The sequence below is a fragment of the Camellia sinensis genome, chromosome 2 (genome assembly GCF_055761805.1).
Source record: "Camellia sinensis isolate YWXY chromosome 2, ASM5576180v1, whole genome shotgun sequence".
Taxonomy (NCBI): Eukaryota; Viridiplantae; Streptophyta; class Magnoliopsida; order Ericales; family Theaceae; genus Camellia; species Camellia sinensis.
This window is the reverse complement of record NC_138962.1, coordinates 176,717,458-176,744,079: the sequence shown is the minus strand read 5'-3', so window position 1 is coordinate 176,744,079 and position 26,622 is coordinate 176,717,458. Positions and strand designations below refer to the sequence as shown.

At 33.9% G+C, this 26,622-nt stretch overlaps 2 protein-coding genes and 1 long non-coding RNA gene across 11 annotated transcripts; all 3 read left to right on the top strand.

Annotated features, from left to right (window-relative positions):
• Window positions 1-3,167: 3,167 nt before the first annotated feature.
• LOC145819750 (uncharacterized) lies at window positions 3,168-9,242 on the top strand. Its single transcript, XR_014360523.1, has 3 exons — window positions 3,168-3,216; window positions 7,822-7,923; window positions 8,727-9,242. It is a non-coding gene; the product is annotated as an uncharacterized LOC145819750 (long non-coding RNA).
• Window positions 9,243-17,352: 8,110 nt separating this feature from the next.
• LOC114256271 (protein XRI1) lies at window positions 17,353-23,569 on the top strand. 7 transcript variants are annotated; one of them, XR_014362102.1, is made up of 11 exons: window positions 17,353-17,995; window positions 18,169-18,212; window positions 18,557-18,597; window positions 18,711-18,794; window positions 18,908-18,999; window positions 19,201-19,259; window positions 19,348-19,467; window positions 22,131-22,212; window positions 22,318-22,455; window positions 23,084-23,164; window positions 23,274-23,569. XR_014362102.1 is itself a non-coding variant. In XM_082916246.1 (9 exons), the coding sequence occupies exons 4-9, from the start codon at window positions 18,771-18,773 to the stop codon at window positions 23,291-23,293; spliced, it is 396 nt and encodes a 131-aa protein (XP_082772372.1). In that variant the 5' UTR covers window positions 17,353-17,995; window positions 18,169-18,212; window positions 18,557-18,597; window positions 18,711-18,770; the 3' UTR covers window positions 23,294-23,520. The 7 variants fall into 7 exon arrangements, 4 of the variants coding, with proteins under 4 accessions (XP_082772372.1, XP_082772373.1, XP_082772374.1 ...); XM_082916246.1 differs by lacking the exons at window positions 22,131-22,212; window positions 22,318-22,455 and having other exon boundaries at window positions 23,274-23,520; XM_082916247.1 differs by lacking the exons at window positions 23,084-23,164; window positions 23,274-23,569 and having other exon boundaries at window positions 22,131-22,215; window positions 22,318-22,456.
• Window positions 23,338-25,599, top strand: LOC145820477 (granule-bound starch synthase 1, chloroplastic/amyloplastic-like). 3 transcript variants are annotated; one of them, XM_082916251.1, is made up of 6 exons: window positions 23,338-23,356; window positions 24,001-24,073; window positions 24,280-24,602; window positions 24,763-24,826; window positions 24,979-25,069; window positions 25,169-25,599. In XM_082916251.1, the coding sequence occupies exons 3-5, from the start codon at window positions 24,330-24,332 to the stop codon at window positions 24,984-24,986; spliced, it is 345 nt and encodes a 114-aa protein (XP_082772377.1). In that variant the 5' UTR covers window positions 23,338-23,356; window positions 24,001-24,073; window positions 24,280-24,329; the 3' UTR covers window positions 24,987-25,069; window positions 25,169-25,599. The 3 variants fall into 3 exon arrangements, with proteins under 3 accessions (XP_082772377.1, XP_082772376.1, XP_082772375.1); XM_082916250.1 differs by lacking the exon at window positions 23,338-23,356 and adding an exon at window positions 23,396-23,695; XM_082916249.1 differs by lacking the exon at window positions 23,338-23,356 and having other exon boundaries at window positions 23,475-24,176.
• The last annotated feature ends 1,023 nt before the right edge of the window (window positions 25,600-26,622 follow it).

The following is a 26,622-nucleotide window of genomic DNA, read 5'->3' as shown; positions in this document are numbered from 1 at the left end:
TACCAAAACTATTTAGTCGCCGAATGGAAAATAAAAATTTGTTTTTACCTTTGGCAACCAAAAAGTTTTGGTCGCCAAATAAAAATCTCTCTTCTCTCTATCTCTCTCTCTATCTTTTTCCCTCTATCTTTCCCCAATTTTTTTCCCTCTCTCTCACTCATCACTCTTCTCTCTGGCTCTCTCATATCTCTCCGCTCTTTATTTCTCTTGTTCATCTTTCTTCTCTCTCTCTCTAGGTCTCTTTCTCTATCTCTTGTTCATTTCTTTTTGTTGTCTTTCTCTCTCTATCTCTCTTTCTCTGTGTCTATCTCTCGCTCATCTTGTTTCTCTCTCTTTTTTTTCCTCTCTCTCTGTCACTCATCACTCTTCTCGCTGGCTCTCTCTATCTCTCTTGCTTATCTTTATTCTCCCTCTCACTCTCTCTATATCTCTTGTTCATCTCTTTTTGCTGTCTTTCTCTCTCTCTCTCTCTCTCTCTCTCTCTCTCTTTGTCTATCTCTCGCTCATCTTGTTTATCTTTCTCTTTTTTTCTTTCTCTCTGTCTCTCTCTCTCTCACTCATTTCTCTTCTCTCTCAATCGTTCATTTCTCTCAATCGCACTCATCTCTTTCTCTGAACCCATTATTATTGAAAGAGGAAAAAGTCAAAAAATGAAATGGGTCTCTCTTTCTCTCTGTCTCTTACTCTCTATGTCTCTCACTCATTTCTCTTCTCTCTCTTTCACTCATCTCTCTTACTCATTTCTCTTCTCTATCTCTCTCATCTCTTTTCAAATATATTTTTTTTCAAATATTTTCTTTTCAATTATAATGTGTATAATTCCATCGTCATAAATAATACAAAAAATAAATATAAATATTTTAGGCCTAAACAAACATGCTTTTTAGTTTATGTTTTTAAATTTTTTTAAACATTTTGTTCAAACCAAACGCGTTTATAATTTATGTTTTTCTAAAAATAAACAAAAACTAATTTATAAAATTTATGGAAATTATTTTTCATTAAAATATTACTCCTACTTCTACCAAAGTAAAAAAATAAGAATAATTTTTTATTCATTAAAATAAAAATGAAACAAATAAATTTTCAACCTTCATAACTGGAAAAAATAAAGAAGCAAAAAAAATAAATTCATTAACTATAAAAAAAAATTATTTTAACAAAAAATAATTTTTTTTTTTTTTAAAAAAAGAATCATTTTGCTGTTTAAATATTACCAAAAAAACAAAAAAAATCTCCCGCTCGATTTTCCACCCCCCTTTTTTCCATTCCCACTCGGCTTCCCCCCCCCCCTCCGCATCTCTTGAACCAAAATACCCAATCTGAAAAACCAAAAATCCCCTTCAATCAAAAATCCCTAATTCTTACGGCTCCACCGAATTCGAGAAGATCTGACTAAGATGGTATCCAAGCTCCAATCTGTGGAGATCGAAGCCATGGTCGTTTGCCATTCATTTTCCACGATTGTACTAACGGTTGTAGCCACGACTACTGCCGATGAGTGAGGAAGAGAAGAGATGAGAGGCGAGCGTTTAGAGATGGAGGTGCAAGAACAAAGTGAAGAAAAGGTGATCGAAGCCATGGCTGTTTTTGATCTGTTTGTTCATTGATATCTATTTGAATCTCTCTGAATCTATATCTATATATATATATATAAATATATATCTTGGTTTTTGCTCTATTTGTTCATTGATTTTGGACCAACTATACCGACAGGTCCATTGAGTTCTAAGCAAGGGACTGAATGTTCGACGACAGTTTGAATTAGGCATCTAATGGGTATTTTTTTTTTTTGGCTTGCTTGCAGGTTTGATTTCTAAGGTTGGCTTCTGTAATTTTCTTCTATTCTTTTTCAACCACTCATCTGACTTAATTGTTGCTCTACAATTGCTTTCTTGGCAAAGGAATCTTTAATTTACATGTCAATACCGCTCTTACCTTTGTGGTTAAATTTTCTGCAACAATTACACACTTAGTTAAAGCTCCCTTTTCCTACACCTATATCCCTAACCGGAGATATCTAGTACGGATTCTATCTCATTGCTTTTGATTTTACAGTGTCGACTTTATCCCTTCTGTATAAGTTAGCAAAAAAGAAGAACCTTAATCTCCTTCTGTTTTCTGCTTCAAATCATTTCCGTTCCAAAATACGTGAGTAAAGATGATATGATCCTCCTCCATCAAGGAAAGTTTGTAAAATTTGTAAGTTTGTATAGGCATTACTCTTCAAGTATATTTTTAGTGCTTTCCTATGACTAGGACCTAATTATGTTTACAAGGGATAATTGACTCTTTTAAAACTAACATATTTTTGTTTGTGTTCTTTTGCTTTCCCCCTGACCTTTATAAGAATGGCCCTACTCGATTCATCTTCTAAGCCACATTGATTTTGTATGACTGTGTTGTTCAGTGTCATTGATTTGGGGTTTTACGATTGTTTTAGGGTTTATGTATATATATATATATATATATATGTTTTGTATTGCAGTAATAGTGCTCGATTGTTCTGTGCCATTTTTTCTATGTGTAAAATTTTGACATTGTTGGTCTCACTTTGTTTCTTGTTTGATTGTCAATTTGAATTCTGGGGTTTGTGTTCATTTTTTTTAATCAGATGATTTTGATTGTGGAACTTTATTGATTTATATGTATGGTGGTTGAGTAGACCTTTTTTTAGATTCTGAATTTAGCTTTGATTGTTCAATTTGTGAGATATAGGGGTGTGATCCTACTTAAAATTCTTAGTTCCTTTCTTTGAAAGTATAGGCATGTGATTTTGAAAGTATGATCCTGAAAGTGAGATATAGGGGTGTGATTCTGAAAGATTAAACTTGGTTCCTACAGTTTAGTTTAATTGAATGGTTCCTACTGTTTAGTTTAATTAAAAACACGTATATATATATATATATATATATATATGTATATATATTATAAAGAGATAAAGAAATTACATTGATGTATAATGTGAACTAATACTAATGCTGAAAGGTGAGTACTATACATAGAATATAGAATATCTCCAGATTGTATTTACATCAAATAATTTCTACAACTGCCATGTTTCTCATGTAATTAATAATTTCTACAATATCTCAATTTTGTTTTTTTTTTTTTGTTTTTGAAGTTTCTTTGTCATTCTCTTTTTTCTAATGTAACCTTTATAAACTGATGCAGAAAGCAGCTGAACGGAGCTAATGATTAGGTTCCCATATGGAGGTAAAATTCTTATTCTCTCTTCAAGATTATTGACATCTCTATTTAGCACAGCATCACAGTTCTTATTCAGTCAATGTGTTCCAAAAAATTTGTTACAAGATCCTTTAATCATCTTATGAGCATCATGACTAATAGCAATTTTGATTATTTATAATTGAAATTTGCAACTAATTATGGGTGTATGTTATTTTTGTGTGCTTCTAAATACACCCACTTAATTTGTCTTCACACCCACCATAATTTTGGTAAGATCCTAACCCTAGCAATCTGTACATACATAATTGGTACTAAATTTTCTGTTCTGATTGTAGTTGTTGCTTTATTCTTGCCTTCACTATGTAATTGGGTATTATTTCTTTAATCTTATTATTTTATGTATCATCTTTGTTGAAATTAGCTGTTGCTACTTCTTCTTCTTCTTCTTCTTCTTCTTTTTATAAGTAATGATGAAATGGGTAACTATTGTGTGGATGATTAGTGTTTGTTGTAATGCCTCTTAAAAAAATTATTTTCAGTTATTTGACAATTCATGAAGACAAAGGTTTGAATTATGGAGAAAGATATATCAATGGTGCTATGATGTATGCATATAATATGTGTCTATACATATTGGCAATAAAAGAAAAAATGGTTTATTAGGCTTTTATGAGATCATTGATAGTGATGGTCTTGGTTAGTAATAACAGCGTAAAATTTATGTCTAGTGCTTTGACATAGTGTGAGATTGAAACACAAATTGTCCCAATCTAATATATCAAATTGAAAATTTAAACATTTTTTTTCCTCGAGGAAGTATAGTTTTCGATTGATATTCATGTTTTTGTTTGCCTCTATTGGAAAATGACGCACAAAATCCATATTGTTAAAATTTTCATTATGTTTTTTGATTAGTAATAAGTTCATTGCATAAATTGTTGTAAGTTTCATATCACCATCCATATAAATAGCTCATGAAGCAACCTTTGTTATGGACATAACCCTGTGATGTTGGCAGAGATAACTCTCTTTCTTATCATCATTTATCACACACAATACATGTGTGGAGTATACAATTTTTTCTGTTCTTTCTTAATTTATTTCAATGAAAAAAGTTAGAGCATTATGTTTTATTTCACTTGTAAGAAGATGAAACAAAAGTGATAGTTACTTTGGTTGGAACGGCTTTTTGAGATTCTCAAAAATTTTCATATTCCCTCATTTCTTTATCATTTTCTTTAGAACCTCATGTTTCACTCATGATATTGATACTAGAAGTAATTTTTTTTTTTCTTTTAAAAAATTTTGGTTTTCCCTTTTTAGTCCTTCAATAGCTCTGCTTTGAACTGTGGTAGTTGCATTACATTTTTCTAGAAATAAAGATATAGACAATCTTGTTGATGGTGAGTTTGAGCACCCTCTTCAGCAACTGCATGACTCGGACTCGGAGGGTGGGGGTGGTATTTTTTCCTTAGCAGTGCTGCTATTTCTTGCACTACCTAAGGTTGAAACTTTTTATTTTCTTAAAAACTATGTGGAACATTTTTTCCCCTTCTTTCTAAGTTAAAATGAGGGTGGTGATAAGATGGAGGGTTATACAAAATGGAAATTTCAAACTTTGCCATATCAACCCTGTAGATGAGCTAGAGCTCAGACGCAGGCATTGCTTAAATGTAGCATAATATCAAGTGTTGAACACTAAGTGACGTCCAGGTTAAATAAGAGCTGGTTGTTAAACCCTTTTATTTTAAGAAATTTCAGCTCATACAGACGCATCTGCCCAACTGCTTACCCATATCTCATTTGGATGAGTTGATGACTAATTTATGGATGGAGAATTAATCACGTAATCGATTAATAGAGTATAACTAGGTTCTACATGTGAGATGGTAAGGCTTGCCATTGAAATTGTTACTCTATCACATTGCCCTACCTAATTTTTTTGAAAAAGTCTTATCATTTCAAAAAAACCTAAAGCACATGGTGGGTGTGAAGACAAATCTGTTGTAGGAAGCTTACCTGAGAATTGGGCTTAATAAAAAGATTCAACACTCACACTCTGCTAGGTGACCAAAGCCATGGTAGTAATGGGTAAAGGTAAATCATGTGAAGCATTCAGTACTTGCTTCCATTAGTGCCTATGCTGTGTGTGTACAACAGGGAAGCCATGTGAAAATTCATATATTATCTACGATATGGAGTCTTTTTGTCTCCAATTTTTTGCTTCCCTTGTCTCAAAACATTCACATTTATTAGATTATGTCTTTAGATCATCACATTTTGAGATTTTCAATGATCCAATGACTTGAATGTTTTGGGACGGAGGATAGAAAAGTTTGGAGATGAACGATCATTTATGTTTGTCTATTGAGCACTAGAAAAGTATCATAGCCATTTATGTTGCCTCTCAAATACTATAATAAATATGAAAGATGTCTATCAATCCCTAAACCAATTACAATATCCTAAACCAATTAAAATATAATAAAAAAAATTATAAAAAAAAGTTAACATCGTGACAATATCCTCTTAGGTATGCAATTATTGTTCATCTCTATGCTATTTACGTAAGGTAAACAAAAGATATATCAAATTCTTTTCTATAAGAATTGAACCTGCAAACTTCACATTACCAAGTAGTACCATACAACCACTAGACTAACAGCCCTAATTATGTTATAGACCTTGTCTAAGTGGGATTTATGTGGGGTTAAGGAAAAAAAATAAAGTAGTAGAATTTTTAATCCGAGTTTATATGCTAGGGGAGCATCTCTCCTAATTTTTTTTTTATTATCAGTAAAGAAAATTTTTAGGCTGATGAAGAAATCATTTATTACATATGAGTTTACATCAATAAGGATGAAAAGGAAAAAAAAGAAGGGGGGAACAGAGCATGATGTTGGTGAGAAACCAACTCTAGCTTAAGCCAACACTTGGGGCCACCCAAAGACTAGTTTTACAATTGTTTATAACCCACAAGAGCACTTAACTTTAAATCCTCCACACTTACCACACTATTGCCCACAAAAGAGTTTTACACAATCTTGTCCTATTCTCGTCTCAAATTCTATATCGTACCGCACAATAAATATTTTTAATATGATTGTGTAGTGGAGAGTTGATCTAGTATAAAGAGGAAGAGATGATTTGGACATAGGATTTCCATTTGTTTATTCAGCAAATCAGATGGAAAATTTTATGAAGTGTTATTTTATTCATTTATCAATTGATGCTTTTATGTTATCTTATGAAACACCAACAAAAAAAATTAATAAATCTTACTATTTAAACAAATAAATATTTAATTGAACCACCACATAAATTTGTTCAATAATTTTTCAACACTCAAAGGTGTTGACTTCTGTAGAGTTGATTAATTACTTTAGAGTTTAGGGCACCAAACCGAATAGAGATTTGGTTGCTTGTCCGTAAAGCGCACAATAGCAGACAGAGGTATGTGGAAAGAAACCTTAGTTTTTTTTTTTTTTTTTTTGATTCAAAGGAAAGAGACCTTAGTGGCCAAGTTTAAGACAAGAATAATAAGCAAATGAGAAGAATCCAATGAAAAGCTCTAAAATGACTAAACACCCTTGTATTGTTATAAAGGCCCTTTCTCCATTAAGATGAAAGGAATACTCATAAGCCCTTCCCAAATGAACTTGTCTAAAACCACAAGCAATTAACCTATGTTAATAGTTTTTTAATTAACCTAATTTTAAAATAATAGAACTTTTTGTTGGCCATATTTTAATATTTTATTTTACAAAGTTTGTTCTACAATGTTTCCAGCTCCTTCCTCCTCCTCTTCCTCTTCTTCTACTTCACCTCCATTTTTCTTGCCAAACTCTTCCACTATTGTGGCAGTCCAATCTTCCACTATTCTGTTCTGCTGATCTGTTTCCCCTGCTGCTCTGGTTGTTGTTCTGTTCTGGTGCATTTAATTTACAGTGTGTTCTGTGATGTGTGTCTGCTGTAGTGCCTGTTCTGTCTGTCTGCTGTAGTGTAGGTACCTGAAGGGCTGGCTGTCTGCTGTAGTACCTGTTCTGTTTTTGCTGATGTGTTGATCTGTGGTGCCTGATTTGTTTTGCTTTGCTCATGGCTGTGTATCTGTTTTGTTGCTGTGTTGGCTTAAACAATCCTGGTGCTTGAAGTGGATGTAGGGCTGCTGTAGTTCAAGGCAGTGTGTTTGGTATGATTGCTAGGCTGTAGTATTTCATGGCAGTTCTGTTCTGTTCTGGATTCTCTGCCTGAAGGGCTGGTTGTCTTCTCTACCTGTTCTGTTTTCGTGATCTGTTTTGGTGCTTGGAAGGGCTACTATAGTGCCTCATCTGGTTTTTATTCACGGCAGTGCTGTAGTGCCTAATCTTTTAATGTTAAGTTTGCCACTTATCTTGTTTATCTAGGTTAGTGTATGGTAGATTATCTGGTGTTAAAATCATTATTTTTTTCTTAATTAGGTTGATCTGCCATAGCCGATAACTTTTTATTTTTTTTATTTCTTTTTTATTATGTTTTTTTTATGCCCAATGGCTTGATTTTTGTAATATTCTTTGAGATGAGACATATGACACTAATGTTTTGTCTATGAATTTTTAAATAAAGTGAAACTAAAATCTTGATTGGTTTTAGGAATTCACTCTAGAGGCTGGAAGGTATGATGTTATATGGGTTCAATGGTGTATTGGGCATCTTGCAGATGATGATTTTGTATCATTCTTTAAGAGAGCAAAGGTAAGGTCTCCTACCTATCATGACTACTCGTTTGTGGGATCTCAAAAAAGATTGGTCATCAATGACTAATCTCTTTTAGCTTTCATTTTCAAAGTATTTGTACTTCAATGAAAAAAGTCAATACTCATACATTGTTTGGCAATGCACTAAATAAGTGAACTTATTTGCTTATTTATTATAAGTTGTCACATCACCTCTCTAATTTTCTGCACATTTTTTGGTAAAAAGTGAAAAAGTCATTGAATAAGAAACCCCAAATCACCCATCAGTGCACAAGCCTCCTACTTGCAGCAAGTTTGGGAGAGGTAGTACATAGGCGACCTTACCCCCATGTTTTATTGTGGAGAGGCTGATTCTCGTGATTCGAACCCATGTCATAACGTTGGGGGTGGATAGCATTTGCTGTCGTCAGTTGCACTAGGTCACGGCCTCTCTGAAATCTTTTAACTGATGCTTAGTACTCATGATGAAAAGCTATGGACAAATATGGATTATTTTATCTTTGCCTTTATTGCCGTATTCAACAATGACACCAAAAATTTGTATCCATAAAAATATTCCATTTGCATTTACAATTCTTGGAGCTCAATGTCTTAAAGAAACTATGTACATTGTGGCAATGGACAATCTTATCTGTATCAAGGTCACGTAGTTTCCTTGTAGGATGATTTTATTCAACATGTGGGATTTTATTTATTTTTATTTTTTATTTATTTTAATTTTTTGTTGTTGTGTTGAATGATTTTAAAGAACATTTCTATGTGGTGAATTCTAATTTTGATGGACTATGTTTTCACTTCTAGGGTGGTCTGAAGCTTGGTGGATTCTTTGTGCTGAAGGAGAACATTGCAAGAGCTAGTACACTTTTTATGTTTCCCACTCTTAACCTATTCAGTTCTGGATAACTTGTAGCTGCTTGCATATTCACAAATTATCTTTCCTATAGAGTTACTCTTGTTTTTGTCTCTCGTCTTGAGTTAATTGTTCCTTCACTGAGTCAAGCTTGAAGTCATGGAAGCTAAAGTGGTGCCAGCTGCAATATTGGAAATAGCTGACAGAAATAGCTAATGTCCAAATTTCTGGCCAGCATGTTTATGAAAATAGCCTTATGATTCAGATGAAGTCATTCATGCTGGTTATGAAATCAATGGTTGTCATGATCAAGTAGCATGTACACTTCAATGGTGATAGATACTTCCAGTGAGGTGTTGTGTTAGTGTCAAACACCAACTTCTTGGACACTCGTAGAAGCATGTCTAACATTTAGAAAATGACTTTACTTATCAAAAATATAATTTAAAATGAGAGTGTTAATTTTGAACACTAAACACAACCCAACACCCCCCTAAATATATCTCAGATTTTATGCTCTGGAAGAAGATGTCACATCATCATATACATAACCTCACTAGTCTGGCATGTAATGAACCATTCTATTCAAGGAAAATAATATCGCTGTTGAGAACATAAATTAATAAAAGTCATAGTCTAAGAAGCACAAATACTTCTAAGAAGGTGTCGTATCATGTTGGACACTAACACGACATGACACTCGTCGAACAATTCCCAACATTTGTCGAACATATGTCCAAACATATCTTTAAATTTTTTTTACTTGGACATAGTTCTTACACTTAAGAAATATGTGTCTATTTCTTAAACATACATGAATCACATTATAATTTTGAATAAAATAGCTTGAAATCAAATTATTAAAGAAAAATAACGTAAGTTTATATATTTTTTCTTCTCCTTTGAACTTTTAAAATTATTATTTTTATTATTACTATAATAAATAGTCATGTATATGACATTTAATAATTGTTTATCATTATCTATGCCATGTAGTAAGTATATTCAACTATATAGTGTGTGCATGTTCTCCACTTGTCATATCCTATATTTTTTGAAATTTTTCATTAGGTTTAATATTAGTTGAGTTCCATCTTTCACAGTTTATTATTAATTGGGCACAAACTAATATTTTCTTTTGTCTTCATCTTCGTATTGTGTTGTATCAACCAAGAGACAATCAAATGAAAGAATTGACAAAAGAGATGTGATGCCCAAATCAAATTAAGGGAAAAATAAAAAGTATACCCAGTTTAGTACCCCATTAGATGGGGGGTTTGGGAGGGGTAGATGGGTACCCACTGAACTAGTGGCCTACTATTAAAATAAAGGAAAAATAAAAAGAAATGTATAGTCAACTCAGGACTTAAAAGCCCTTTTTTTTTTTTTTTTTTTTTTTAGTGCAAGGCTTAAAAGCTTCTGTATCTCTACACTTGTAACATTGTTGATTTGAAATTTAAGTAGGCGAAATGTATGCCTAGACATCTATTGTAAATATGATATTGAAATTGGAGAAAATGAGATAAACTTATGGTATGGTTGAATGTTTATTCATATTTTGCATGTAAGAATGGTTCTTTCTCTTGTTTTGGGGGAAATTAAGAGAAATCAGGCTGACCTCAACTATCTAGCACAATAGCTGACAACAGTCAAATACTGATGATGTCTGAAAGCAATTTGAAATCCCAAGTATCCTGTGAATGCTTAAGTCTTGAGGTTCGAAAATTTAATGATTAAATAAAACCAAACTAAGTACACATACTGATGATGACGAGTATGGAAAGAAGAAGAAAAGCAAATATGGAACTTCACATAGACTCCTAGGTAGGATTGAATTACTTCTCAGTATGTCATTCCATTCACAAAAATAGAAACATTTAGGTAAAGTTTCGGAACCTTTTTGAAGGTGACAAAAAGAATTTGAATAAAAAATGCTTGAAAAAATGAACTGAAATATATCTAAATATATATGTAAATTAAAAAAAGAAAAAATCAATGTTGTTACGAATTAAAAATTGTTAGATATTGTCAAATTACTCAATTTTATTAATCATGAGTGTAAATGATTCTAAAATTGTGTACGATCCTAAGAAAATAAGGTCTAATTTGTTAATTATTATCATGTTATTATTGCTATTATTGCTGCTACTACTACCACGACTACTAGCAGCAGCCTTGAGGAGGATCATTCAAACAAGTTTTCCACTTCTCTTGGTTGATTGTTGCTCAAATCATCTCCTTTTTGGAGTGTTATTGGCCAATTAATATTTTACCACATTGAGCATTCTTTTAGTAGATAAAAGTGGATTTGATTCAATTTCATTTTGGCCTAGCCTTGCTTATACACTAGGCAGTACTGGAGGTTTTTAAAATATGAATACCTGCTAAACTACATATCACATGTTTTCTAGGATTTGTGTTGGATAAAGAAGATAAGAGCGTTACCAGGTCAGACTTATACTTCAAGGAGCTCTTCAGTCAATGTGGATTGCATATCTACAAATTGAAGGTAAGCTCAGACCTTTTATTTTTACATACTGGCCAAATTGGACCATCAAAATTCAAACATGGTTTCATTAATGGAGAAAAAGAAATATACATGTGAAAGATCAAGTTTCCATGTCCCAAGCAAAAGTCGTTTCTAGTATTGGAGAGCATTGCTTATATTTATTTTTTTTTAAAAGAGAGGTGTATGAAATATAAGACTGTCTAGAATCCTCAGGTGTTCACCTTTATGAATTTCCAAAGCAAGTTGAAATAAAAGTGATAGTTCCTCGGAGTTTCCTATTTGTGATGTGGTGCTTTGACAATTTGATTAGCAGAATGCAAGTGCATGTTGATTGGTGTTGTATGTATAAACATGATGAGAAATTGGTTAGCCATCTCCTTATCCATTGTGAGGTGGCATTGGGAGTTGAAGATGGAAGGCTTGAGACTTGGTCTTATTGACTTGTCAATTGACTTGGTCTTATATGCTGCCACTATCTCAATTCCTTGACATTTATCTGAATTGATCAATTGACATTTATATGTTGCTGCTGCTGAGTTATGTGTTGAAACTTGGATATAGAAAATTTTATAATAAAACCTGTTTTGATAATGAATTCGTCCTATTTTGATTATGAATTCGCTAAGTATTACAGGTGTATTATTTTCCTGCTTTGGCGACCAATTTATTAGTCGCGACAAATAAATTATTTTTTTTCGCGAAAAATGACAATTGCCGACCAAGAGTTTTGGTCGCAAAAAATACATCTATTGCCGACCAAAAATTTTGTTGGTCGTGGAAACTCACTTTTGCCGACCAACAGTTTTGATCGCGAAAAGTAACAATTGGCAACCAAACTAATTTTGGTCGCACAATGTCACAGTTGGCGACCAAAATTTTTTGTCACGAAATGTCACAATTGGCGACCAAACTTTTTGGTCGCGAAATGTGTCAATTGGCGACTAAGAAATTTGGTCGGCAAAAGGCGACTTTTCGCGACCAAAGTGTTTTAGCGACAAAATAAATTAGTCGCGGTAATTAAATATTTAGCGACCAAAAATTTAGTCGGCAAATCCAACTTTTGCCGACCAATGAAAATTTTGGTCGCGAATTACTTTTGCCGACCCTCAATTGGCGACCAAACTAGCGACCAAAAAAATTGGTCGCAAATAACTTTTGCCGACTAAAAATAGACTTTTAGCGACCAATTTTTTTATTGCTAAAAGTGTTAATTGTTGTAGTGTGACGATGACTAGTGGTGGTGATGGTGATATGGATGTATAGATAGGTTAGGTAAACATATAGATGATATTAGACAAATAAATTGGATAGATAAGTGACATTGAACATATGTATGGATAGATAAATAGTATAGTAGAAAGATAGACAAATAGGCAATGGTAATAAGATTTTTCGAATTATTATTCTCCTTATCCCTCCAAAACACTAGAGCTTGAGAATATTGCCCAAAAATATTCAAAGTTAAATTTATGCCCGGAATGTCCATAAAAATACTTCTTATAAAAGATAATATGAGTAGATAAATCCTAACCATTTATTTATTACTTGTTTATTTATGATACTTCTAGTAAGATCCACACCAATCCAACTATTGACACAAACGCATAACAAAAAAATGGACAGATAATTCAATTAAGGAAACACTATGGTGTATGCCTTTCAAATGATATTTATCATATGTATCTTATAACTAAAAACAAAAATGACATAATTTAATTTTTTGAGTCACAATTTAAAAAAAAATGTCATAATTAAACATAATATGGGGCATTCAAAATATCCAGAGCATCGAAGAATCGAACCAAACTGACATCTTTAGATTAGTTTGGTTTGATGATTTTCTAGTGCATTGGTTTGGTTTCAGGTCTTCAGATTGGATTGGTTCTTAATTTAGACCTTATCCAAACCGAACTAACCTGAAAATCGAACCTATATATGTATATATAATTTTTTTTTATTGTATATTGACATGTTTTTATATTATCATGGTCTTGTATGTTACTTCAAGTTTCTATTTTTATAAAGTTTGTGCAATTGAACAAATTTTCAATCATTAGTCCAAGAGTAATAGACTTTGCTTCAAGTTAAATGATTGAATCTATTGACAAGGTAAATTATTTAGTGTGGAGAATAAGAAAATTCATGAACCGTATATATGTACATTATGAAATAGTAGACTCTGTTTCCAAGTTATTCTTTAAATAAGATGTGTCAAAATTCAAATAAAATGGAAGTTGATAAGCCCACTGATAGTAATTGTGGTGAACATGTTAAGTCTCTTCAATATGAATTTTTAGAACACTTGAAAGAAGAAGAAAATATTGATGCAAAATCAGAGATAGACAAATCAAAAGACAATATTGATTCAATTATTTTTAATATAATGCAATCATAATTTCAAACCGAACCAACTTGAGCTATATTAGGTTGGTTTGGATTAGTTCTAGAGCATGATTGGTTTAGTTTTGGGTCCAAAAACTTGAAACTAATCATGACTGTATTGGTTCCAAAATTAGTGTCAAATCGAACCAAACTGACCCACAAACACCCCTAGGCAAAATTAAAGAATTTATGAGTCGTAACTAAAATAATACCAGAAATAAAGTAAAAAATTGGTCATAACTAAAAAAAAAAATGACATAACTAAGGTGCATATAATACACCCTTTTTAAATGGGTGTATATTTGAATTTCCCTTCAATTAATAGAGTGGAAACTCTAGGATGCACACCTTTTGAAGGGTGGGCACCATATGAACATTATAACTAAAAAAAAATATAGTATAACTTCAATTTTTTGAGTCATGACTAAAAAAAATGACATAACTAAACACAACATGAGACACAACTAAAAACTCATGAGTCATAACTAAAAAAGAAAAGAATATAACTAATAATACATGTAATATACCTTTTTAAAAAAAGGTGTATAGTAGAATTTCCCTTAATGGAGAATATTTTACAGACTTGGTGAAGTCTATTTTTAATAAAAATTTGTTCGTTCATAATTTATGTCCAAATTCTAATTCTAATTATGTATCTATAGATTTATTGATTAAACTATGGGTTCAAAAGCAAATATATAAAAAGAAAAAATAATAGCCAACCCATTGGTGGGTAAAAACAACCCCTTATTTCAAACCCTATTTTTTTGTTTCCTTTTTTGAGTTCGTCCACCACATGCATGGTCATTGGCTTTCTGCAACTCCAACCTAGAAAGCGAAACAAAGAAGAAGAGAGAAAATCTAGAGGGAGATTGTTGAATTTGAATCCCTTCAATCCAAACCTCCAAGAGAGAGAGAGAGAGGGGAAAGAAAAAGAGAGAGGAAGGGAGGAAAGAGAGAAGGGTATTGTGTTGCATGTGCAACAACAATGGAGGAAGAAAGACAAAGAGATCTAAGAGTCCCTTTGATCTTTGGGCTATTCTTTGTTTCATGTCTAACTGGTGGAATACTCCTCCTAATGTGGGTATTTGAAATCGATGGTTCACAACCTTGGTTCGCTAGCTTATCAATGGTTTTGATAAGCTTTCCATGGGTTTTCTGGTTTCTAGCATACATCTATACCTTCATGAAAGCTTGCTTCCGGAGAGGTGGATGTGTTGATGGCCACAATGTCTCAAAACATGGAAACCACGCAAAACCTGTTGCCACTACCACAACCACCACGAACAAGAATTCCCCACACGATTCTCCAGTGAATTCTCCCAATAATCAACGACAAGTGCATTTTGGGGAGGTAGTTGTCATCGGTGGTGACGATAGCAGCAAAGGCAAGAACGGACAACATGACGGTGCATGCGAGTCATCAGTTGCCTCTTCTAGGGAATCTGAAACGCCATTAACCCTATCTGTCTCATCTTGACAATATGTGAAAGTTGGGTATATATATTTTTATTTCATCCTAAAATATTGGATGATGCGAGGCCTCTTATGGATTAATCTCCTTCAATGTTGATGGCTAAAATTTTCTTTAGTGTTTTTGATCTTGAATTATAGAGAGAAAAGAAATTAACTTTTTCTGTCTGTAAAAATATTTCTACAAATCTAAGATTCAAACACAATTTATACGAAGTTATGCATGAATGAATATATATGATGACACCATAAGTGGTGCAATGCATCTTCTGGGATGGACGAAAGGTGGGTCATGAACTTATTGGAAAGCATAGAAATTGGGAGATGATATGAGAAGTATATAGCTTGGCGTGATGATTGGGAAAATGTTGTTACATGTAAGTAGAAAGAGATATTTAAATCTGCCTTAGAACAAAAAGAAGAAAAAAAAAAAAAAAAGGAAACGTTCATTTATAGTTGTATTTGTCGCGAAATGTTTTTCGAAGGCTATGATTTAAACATTGTAAACTATTAATCTGAAGAGATAGATGAGAAGAACATTTTCTGCTCAACATTGTTGTCATTGTAATGTTCCATTGTTACATAGACTAGAGATTGTATATGTTTACTTGCATAGCCTAAGTCTAAAATCATTTACAAGAACCACCAATAAAAGTTAAATGATTAAGGGATAGATGGAGGAACAACTTGTTATATATTATTCAATTTTGCCGCAATATACAATTAAATTTTCTATGAAGAACATATAGTTACTTCATGTTTTGGAGTCTCGTAATTATACTTTTGGGGGATTGGATAATTTATGGTTGGCCTATAAGAGAAAGTCTAGGCATCACAGAAATTGTTTCACGAAATTCGTCTTGAAGTCATGACAATCGACTAGTTGGTTGATCCTAAATTGTGCCGGTCAAACAAGGCACGACTTTGTTATGAATTTTGTGATATTTTTCCATGATCCATAGCATTTGTGGGCCCATAAACCCTTTAGTTTACGGACAGTCAATCAAAGAATGTCGCTTCATCCAATTCAATAGACTACATCAAAAAATTTCACCCACCCACATACATCCTACATTATTGATCTTTCCTTTCTCTTTTGCATAGCCTTTGTCTTTTGTTTTCTCTCTCTCAACCCTCACACTACCACTTGCCGCCACTTCTATCACCCTTCCCTTATAGTCCCACCACTAACCTTTGCCACCTTATTTCCCGTCCACCACCACTATCAGCACCTCCTTCCTTCTTCTCCCTACCACAACTCCCATCATTACCTCCCTTTTTCCTATGTCCTACCATTGTCATCACCTCATTCTTTCTTCTCTCCCATCCCTTTTACTACACTACCAACACCATGCTACGAATCATCATCAAATCAAACCATTACCACCATCAAACAACTTACATCAATCATATTGACTTTAGGGTGGGACAATTGATACTTACCAACAAAAAAAAAAAAAAGTGTGATAATTGATTCAAAATTTGGTTAGATCTCAACACTAGCAAAAGCTCTAAAAGGTTTCAATGGGTAAAGGTTGCAAAAGAGAGGCATTTTTGTTGTGGGTGTAGCGGCAACGCTGTATGGAAAGTAGAAAGAGAGGGGTTTGGTGCTAGAGAGGAGAAAAAGAGGAAGGATAAAGAGAAAAAAGTGAAAAGACAGGCAAGAGTCCTATGTGAGGGAGTTAAAAAGGAAGGTAACAGTGGCTGATGTTAGTAGTTGATGTAATGACTTTGCCAAAGAAAAGAGGTGGTTATAGTCAGTGCTTGGGATTAGGGGAGAAAGGGCAGAATGGGAGAAGGTGGTTAGACTTTTGAAAGGGAAGAGGGAGATAGGTTCAATTGGTTGGGGCTAGGGGAGAAAAATGGTGTAGAAAGGTGATGGGGAATAGAAACCAAAAAATGGAAGAAGTCGATTAGATGAGGTAAGACCTTTGTTAGTAAATGAAATAATTGGTGTGGCTTATTGAATTGGATGACATGGCATTCTTTGATCGGTTGGTCATAACCTAAAGGGTTTACGTACCGAACACTACAGGAAATAAGGGTTTAGGTGGCGTTTTTTTAACGGCGTTTTTTAAAACGTCACTATTTTTAATATTTTACGGCGTTTTATAAACGTCTTGTTTTTTTTTACTTGAAACGGCGCCGTTTTATGAATAGGAGGCGTTTTTTTACGCCTTCAAATGCATGTTGTCTCACGCGCTTCCTTTTCCAATCTGAGAATCTCAACTCCAAATTGAATCGATGCACTCACAAATAAGCTCTCTCTCTCCCCGCTGTCTAAACCCTCAGAAATTGAAGTTGCTTATCAATGGAATGCTCAGAAATTGAAGTTCTCTCTCGAAATCGAAGTGATTCATCAGAGTGATTTCGAAGTTCATCTCAGGATTCAGATCTCGAAATCGAAGTTCATATCTCGAAATTTTAAAATTCTGAGTTCAAATCACTTCGATTTCATATTGCAATTCAAATCTGAGTTTATATCACTTCGATTTTGATTTAGATCTGAGTTCATATCACTTCGATTTCGATTCAGATCGTGATTCAGATCTCAGCGATTCAGATCGGTCTCAGTGATTCATATCTCGAAATCGAAATCGAAGTTCGATTCAGATCGTGATTCAGGTATCAGCGATTCAGATCGGTCTCAGTGATTCACATCTTGAAATCGAAATCGAAGGTCAGCTCAGCGATTCAGATCGGTGATTCAGCTTGGTGATTCAGAGGTTCAGATCGATCTCAGCGATTCAGATCGGTGATGAAGACAGTAAGATTACCACTGTTCAACTAATGTTACTGCAATTTTTCCACAAAACATTATCACATGTTCAGGAGACACAACTTATGATGAAGACAGTAAGATTACCACTCTTTATCTCTTCACTTTTTCTTCTCCCTACAAATCCCTTCACATATCCAACACACACACACACATACAGGGACTACCTCATTTGCTGAAACACATGATGCTTTTACTTTTGAGTGGACGATGTGTGCTGATCTGACCATCTTATTTTGTCATTTTGCAGACGTCAAAGAAACAATATCATTGCAATGGCTGTGGTCTATGCAGGTATGAATCATTCCTTGTCTCAGTTTAACATATGTTTTTAGCATCTGTGTTTGTTATCTTGTTTAAAGTAACGAGAATAGTTCCAAACTGATGGATGTGAAACGAAGGTGAAGTTTAGTGCTTGGTGTCTATGCACAAAATTTCAAGTTAGTGGGTCTTTTTTAGAAGGAAAGCAATCGACATTGTGCAAATGATCAAATTTAACAAGAGTGTCTCCTTAAGATTAGGATTAATGTTGAAGGTCAATTTCCCATTAGAGCAAGAATGTAAATAGTTAAAGGATTGTCCTTAACACTCAATGCCTAAAGTCACATACATATTTTATTCTCTTGCTTTTGTTACAGAATTGGCGGGTGGGAGAATTTCTTCCATTGCAATAAATGCCGTAAGTCTCTGTTCTTTCCTGTATTGGTTATATGTCATATAGGTGTTTTGATTACGTTTATGTTAGTATATTTTAATTGTTTGTGCTAATTATATTGTGGACATACCTTTTAGGATGCTGCTACTCGGTTCTTTTGAAGAATAGCCATCCCTGTGTTGAAGGAGCAATGCATAATGACTGCCCTGTTTGCTTTTGAGGTATTTGACATTATCCATATTTGCTTTGGTTCTTCCTATACTATAATGATTTCAGTGTTTTATGTTTTAGTACGTGTCCACAAGCACATGCTAATCAAAAGCGGTTTCTGCAGTATCTATTTGAGTCGAGAAATGATGTAACCGTCATGCCCTGTGGGCATACTATTCACGAGAGCTGCTTAAAGGATATGCATGAACATTATCGGTGAGGGTCTAAAGAATTAATTCTCGGGTAAATGGTTTTGAGAAATATATTTTTTTTTTGTATGTATTAATTTACTTGGTTATTGAATGGGTATGCAGTATCTATTTTTTTTTTTTATTAAACTTCAATTTTTTGTTCCCTTGGAAATTAAATTATAACTGACGTTTAGATTTAACACTTTAACTACTTCCAAAATGGAAGCAGCGAAATGTGGGACTGGCATGGTGAGGGTTATTGTCTCCAGAAGGAAACCAATCTGGGTGAGCCTTGCTTTGCTTTTCGCTTTAATGTTAAGTCAAGATATTTGGGTAAAGTTTTGATGTGGAACGGGTTTATTGTTGTGAGCAGACATATCTCCATGCCTTTGGGATGGAGTAAGCCAGAATGAAGAAGATCTGTCCTACATGTTTGACGAAACAACACCTGTTAAGGCCTGTGGGGATTTGGCTTACCATGTTGCTGACAATGGTAGTTTTATACTTTACTAAAATGTTTCGACATTTGCTAGCTTTTAATGCTTGTTTGATTTGAAGGACACTGTTTTTTATCTGGAAAAAAATGAATTGCGAACTGTTGCTCTGAGCACCTAAGAAAATTGTGCGAGCTCAAGGTCAGTTTTAAATGCAAAATGATAAATATATAAATCCCTCCCTGTTCAAAACATATCAAAACCTGGATTATCTTTCTTTTAAAGAGTAAACCAATAATTAAATGTTTCATTCCTCACTCCCTCTCAAAGCTACCCCTAGAGCTTTGGCCCTGTAATTAGCTCATATATGTGGACGTGGTACTACATGTACTTAGAAATTAGACGGGCCAAGCCCAGACACCCTCGTGAGCAAAATCTGGAGCATCTAATAAATGGGTCATGAGGACTCCAAACCCAATCTCATTAAATTCACATCAAACCCAACCAAGCCATCTAGATTCTAGCCCATTTCTTTTGAAATTTTGAAAGAGACTTTAAATTTGTAAAACTGAATATTTATTGCAATATATCATATATTGGTGTAATAATTAATTATAACATTTTAAAATAACTCACAAAATTATTAATTAATGAAGGCTGTAGATGTTATGGACTTTTATAAAAGGCATTTGAAGAATAATATGCAGGGTTCAGCAAAACCTGAACTTTGCAGGAGGCTAATTATCAGCAGTAAGATGAATGACAAGGAAAAATAAATAAATAAAAGCTCGAAAGAGGCTAAGCTGAACCAATTTCATATTTTAAATGGGTCCAAAACGCTGACATTAGCCCTTAAAATTAGTAGGCATTGGGCAGGTTGGCATGTCAGCTGGAAAATTGCCACTCCTAACTAGTTGTCTATTGATTGGGCATACTGTGAGTGCAGAACTGGAACTGTAGGAGTGCAGAACTGGAACTGTAGGAGTGCACATATAGATATTTGAAATTTTTTTTTAAAAAAAAAAATGCATATAGAGTGAACTAGAAACGCACCATAGACAGGAGAAGGTGGCTGCTGCTGGGGGGCTATCTGTCCATTCCAGGCAGGATTGGCACCTTGTGTGTATATTGGCTGCTCATATTGAGGTACCATCATGTTTGGGCCAATTCCATTTGAGTAAACTGAGGTCTGTGGAGGTTGAAAATTCTGCTGCTGCTGAAATTGTGGCGTTGAAGGTGGATATGCTTGTCCAACTGGATAAACAGGTTGATTATTGTTATTTTGAGAAGGAATTACAGCAATGCACGGAGATGTCTTCACAAGTAAAGAGACGTCGAATGCTGCAGTTTGACAATGAGATTTTGGGTTCCCCTCTTTGCAATGAGGAGATATCATCTGTCTTCTTAAAATCGAAGGTTTGTGCAAGCCTATTTCCTCGTGGAAAATGTTACATGATACATCTTTTGCTGTTCTTGGGGAAAAATTCTACATAGTGGTCTTATTTTGGTTTCACACAAAAGATAATTGTTGAGATACCTGTTCTGTTGTATATTGACAATTATATGACTTCTATCTTTTGGAAGGGAAACAAATTTATCATCCACCACATATCAAGATAAATTATTTTATGATATCAACATTTTGTCAGGGGATCATTATTGGTCAATGATCATTATTGGTCAATGCAACTTCTGAACTAGTTTAGATTTGGGTTTACATAAATATAATGCAAAGATGGATTCCTTGTGTATTTCAATCCAAAGTTTGTTACTTCTCCCTGTTAATTTCCAATCTAAAAATGCTCGTTGGATCTAATGCTTTGATTGACACTTCCAGGTGCGTGATCTTGTGGAAGCGTCAAATATGTATGGCACTTTAAATAACGTACTTGACGTTGATGTCAAAAATGACACAGTGAGAACACAAGGAAGCCTTTCATGTAATCTACGCAGAGTTAGGCAGGGTCTCGACCTCATCAGAGCTATATTCGAAAATTTTTTGTCTTCAGAGTATGTTCCTCTCTTTTATAGTATCTTCCTTCTCTCACATCTACTAAAATGTTTCCTGGCACTTGTTATTTGGAAAAATTTATGTCCTCCTATTCAGGCTCGTTGATATAATATGTGTGCTTTGATGATGCATATTATTGCTCCACTAGATTTAATAAAGAATCTTTGGTTTTGGATATTGAGTAGTGTGTTACCAGATTATCTACTCTCTTGCTGTCATTCTTTTCTTTCTTTGTGTTTTGTCACTTTATGTTTAGTCTGCTTTAGATGAATCATAAATCCATAAAGATATTTTCTGAAACAAGTTGTACAATCTAATTAATTCAATGAGTTTAAATATTTCAGTGCTCTATTCCTGTTTTGCATCTGCCTGCTATTCCCATCTCAAGCTAAAGGCAAGGACACAGACAACATATTAATGAACAAAAACACACATGCAAAGCATGCCAAGAAACTTCATATTCAAGAAGCATTTGGTCTTACTAGACTCAAAGATCAACTCTAGTTCTTGAATTATTTTGTTGATGGTTTCCGACTCTGTCATCATTTATCTGATTTATTGCAATCTTTGCTTTTGTTTCTCCTTGGCAACAAAATCTCATTTATTTGATTTATTTTTTTTTTTTTTTAGTTTTTAAAATTTTTACCTCTGTGGATATACTTTTGTGTGGAGAAGTCTAATTACCTTTCCTGCTGCATCTCATTTCTACAGGAAGAATTACGTCCTTATTTCTCACTGCCAGTGGTTATAGATGGTTTTTTCAACCTCTCAAAGATGCTCTTTGATATTGCCAGTAGTTATTTCTCACTGTCAGATTTTACTGTGTCAAAAATTGCTTAGGCATTCCAATAGCTTACTTCTATTTTGATCCATATTCTTGTCCACTGGAAAAACATAGGGGGCATGGATGGACATCGTTGCTGGTTGGAGCCGTATTTTGTGTGAGGGTACATCTTCCAGGTTGCCTATTTGCCATGTTGTGTGCAATCAAACTCCACCAGTGGGAGACAAGCCAAGCCTTATGACCATTCGTGAGGTATATTTTAGCACTAGCCTCTTTCCCAATGGTTACTATTTCTGATTTTGGGGAATGTTTTAAGTATTGGTTTTAATAACGGAGACAGATATTATTATTATTTTTTAATATCTATATGATTATATCTATTTATTTGATCACTGGAAGGTTTGCAATTTTTCGAGGAGTCATATAAGCTGCAACTGTTCTGCAGATTTTGCCATTTCGGTTTCATGATCTTGACATTGATTGATTGCTATAATCAAGTTTTGTTTTCCAAAGGTTGTCGATAAGTTTTTCCCTTTTATTCTCCATCATATTTACCATAAAGTTGACAGCTTGAAACTCTTCTGTTAGGAGGGAAGCAAATTTAGAATTTCAAATTAACCTTTCAATTTTTCAATCTTTCAGGCACATTTGTAGTTTTGCCTTTGTGTAATGGAACAACTTGCACAAGCCAATCTTCAAACACACACTTCAAAATAACAAACCTAACCTAGTTACTCTTACAACCAAGCCCAAAATGCTACACATTGAGTAAACTCCGGTGAATGTCCTTTGTTCGATTCTTCTTCTTCATCATTTTTATTCTTCATTTCTTCTTTGATTCTTCTTGGTTTTTTACATTTTTTTTTCTTCTTTTTTGCAGTGCAGCAAGAAGAGCCACTCGAAGTCGATTTCCTCCCTTTTGTCGAAGTTGATTTCTTCTATTTTTCGCAGCAACAAGAAGGTGACTTCAGCCCAGCCTTTGTTTTTTTTTTTGCCCCTGTTTTTTTTAGGCCTCTTTAATTCATTCAATAGTAATTTGAACATTTTTTTTTACCTTTTAACAAGTGCAGGTGGTGCTGTCCATACTTGAACTGTCTGTAATCTCTCTTATGCGTTATTCGACCAAGAAATGGTCTTCTTGATTCAGTTCTCGGTAACCAAAATTATCAAAGCGTTCTTTCTTCATCAAAAGGATATCGGTTAATTTGTTAAAGACAGAGGTTATGGCTACACTAGTGCTAAAATTTCTCTTAAAATTAGTATTATATAAATGATATATACTGAGATTCTTTATGTTATGTAAATAAACTTTCAAGCTTTAAAGAAATAAAATTGAAATAAGAAAATGAAGATTGCATTTGCGTTTCACTTCGGTTAATTTGTTAAAGACAGAGGTTATGGCTGCACTAGTGCGAAAATGCTGCTATCAGGTTTATAACGTATAATTTGGAACAAATGGGCCTTGATGACTGAGTACTCCAATTTATTTTAGGTATGGCTTTAATTAATGTATAATTTTGGACATAATTCTTGGTTATGTTTTCCTCCTGTTTGAAGGTTTTATAAGGTCTGAAAGTGAAACGAAGTAATAGTATCAATGGAAATAAATTTTTTAGTTTTCAGCTTACATAAGACTCGAGCCATGTTATCTAATTGACCCAATTGGTTTCTGTTAGCATGGCATACTTAAGTATGTCTAAACAGAATCACTTAAGTTGGAAATTGATATTGTTTTTATCTATTTATTCCTGACTAATGTCCCTCTTTTTTCCATGGTCTTGCTGGCCGATATTGCAGATAATTGAGTTACAGCTTCCTTCATTTTTCAACAACTTTGATCCTCGTGCTGCTGCTGCTAATTTCCCTTCAGGTAATGAACTTTCTAATTTTTCCTCTTAGGCGGTGGTATTTATACTCTGTTGGACCGGCTTTTCCCAGTGACAATGGCTTGACGACGCAAGAATGGAAAACATGCAAGTGTCCCTAATTATTACTCTGTATCTGCTTCTCATTGCTTAAGTAACTTGAAATTCATAGACTCTTTGCTATAAATACTAAAGAGACAAACCATGCCAGTAATAAAATACTAAAGAGACAAACCATGCGGAGGAGAAACTATAACAAACATGGGTCAGATTGGCCTGAAGAGACAAACCATGACTCACAATGGATTAAGATCTTTGAACAAATTAGACATGCTACAAATGAAAAAGAACGCGAAAGCAATCGCCAAGCATGCCAGTAATAAAAATGGTCCCAAAACTGAGAATGATAGACCATCAAGCGCCATTATATATGGAAGTGGGATGAACATTGTTTTTGTGGGAGCTGAGGTGGGTCCATGGAGCAAAACTGGAGGGCTTGGTGATGTTCTTGGGGGACTGCCACCAGCCATGGCAGTAAGCATCTGTCTCCAGCTCTATTTTTTTTATTTACTATACTTGTTTATTTGCTACTATAGTTGAATCATCTTCTTGGTTAGTTTTGTGGTAAATTGGTAAAACATTTAGGATGATGAATTTTTAACTGATCTGATTTCTATGCCAAATCATCATCTAGGGCAATGGGCAGTTTCCCCACGTTACGACCAGTACAAAGATGCATGGGATACTCATTGACCAAGGTTGTTTACTTAAAATTTTTCTTTCTTTTCCTTTTTTTATTTTATTTCCTCTTTTCTGGGTGGAAAGAACATATCTACTCTTGTATATGTCTTAGTGATAATCTTTTCTAATTTTATTTCTGGTTCTAATGCTAAGAAGTGTCCTGGTACAGGCAGATAAGAAAGATGAAGCATGAGAGAAGTATCCTGACAAAGCTGAAGCAGCAGTGTGGTGGTCAGTTCACATCAAAGATGGAAGGAATGGTGAGTTGTCTACAACCTGTATTAATTTGCAAGCCATGCTTTAATGTAGTTTTGGTATACTGGCAGAAATAATTGTTTTCTTGCTTTGCTGTTTTCCAGGTCACAGATTTGACTTTGGCAAGGGAAAATCAAACTAACTTTGAAGAGTACCTCAAAACCAATCCAGATGCAAGTCCTGGGATTGACCTGACTGTTGCTGTCCTAACTACTGGCTTTTGGCCTAGTTACAAGTCTTTTGACCTCAACCTCAGGCAGATTGAGTTATCAGGAAATCATGACTCAATTAAACTTGACAGATGATGATGTTGTTAGGCTGCTCCATTCTCTTTCATGTGCAAAGTATAAGATTCTTAACAAAGAACCAAACAACAAAACAATCTCTCCAACGGATCCACATTAGTGTGCTTTCTATTCCTATTTAATTTTTTTGGGGAAATTACACTTCTTGTCCATTTTGATTTTAATTGATGTATTTAAAATCTAAATTGTTTCTATTCTTAGGTATGTAATGCATTGTTTTTTATTTTTAATTTTGTTTTCAAGCTTAGTTTATTTATTATTTTAATAAACATCAATTATTAGTTCTTGATAATTGTTTGACAGGTATTTTTTTTGTTCAACCATATTAAATTAGCACAATTTAAAAGTTTAAAAAAAAAAAAGACTGTGGCGGCGTTTAAAAAACGTCACTATATCCCATTGTAACGGCTAGATTTTAAAATGTATAAATGTCTATGATGGCGTTTTCCAAAACGTCGCTAAATGTCTAGTGACGTCATAATACAGCTTAGGTAGGACATTTGGCGGCGTTTTTAAAAACGTCGCCTATACTAATATAACGACGTTTTTCAAACGCCATAAAGTTATAGCGACGGCCGCGTCGTCGGCGTTTGGTACTAAACGTCACAAAAAGAATTAGCGACGTTTTTAGTACTTTTAGCGGCGTTTTTTAAACGCCGCTAAAAATAGATTTTCCAGCAGTGGAATCAAGATCCTCTCATTCAGTTTCCTCTTTGACTTTCTACTTGTTGGATTATTGGGTCTACTTTTGGGGCCAATTTTAATGATCTGAACAGTTCCCATTTTAAGATTTATTGAGCATATCATACTTGTAAAAAATCAAATTAATCAGATATCAAAAAATACGTGTTTAGATCATCAAACTAAAAACTATTTTTAAAAAAAATTTAATAAACAGTTTTCCGTACACATACTTTCTGATATTCGATCAATGTGATTTTCTACAGCTATAAATACTCAAAAAAACTTAAAATGTGAATGGTTCAGATCATCGAAATTTGGCCCAAAAATGAGCCCAATAACTCAGTACGTAGGAAATCAAGGAGGAAACTCAAGGAGAGGATCTTAATTCTGTAATAAATGAATATATATCCTAAAACTTTCAATACCAATAGTGCTATATAGGAATATATTATCGCGTTCCTAACTATACGATGTGGCGAAAATCTTAAAATACATGAATTTTAATGCACAATCATGTAGTTGGGAGTGTTTGTTTTATATTTAGCTATTACATAATAATGTTGTTTAAT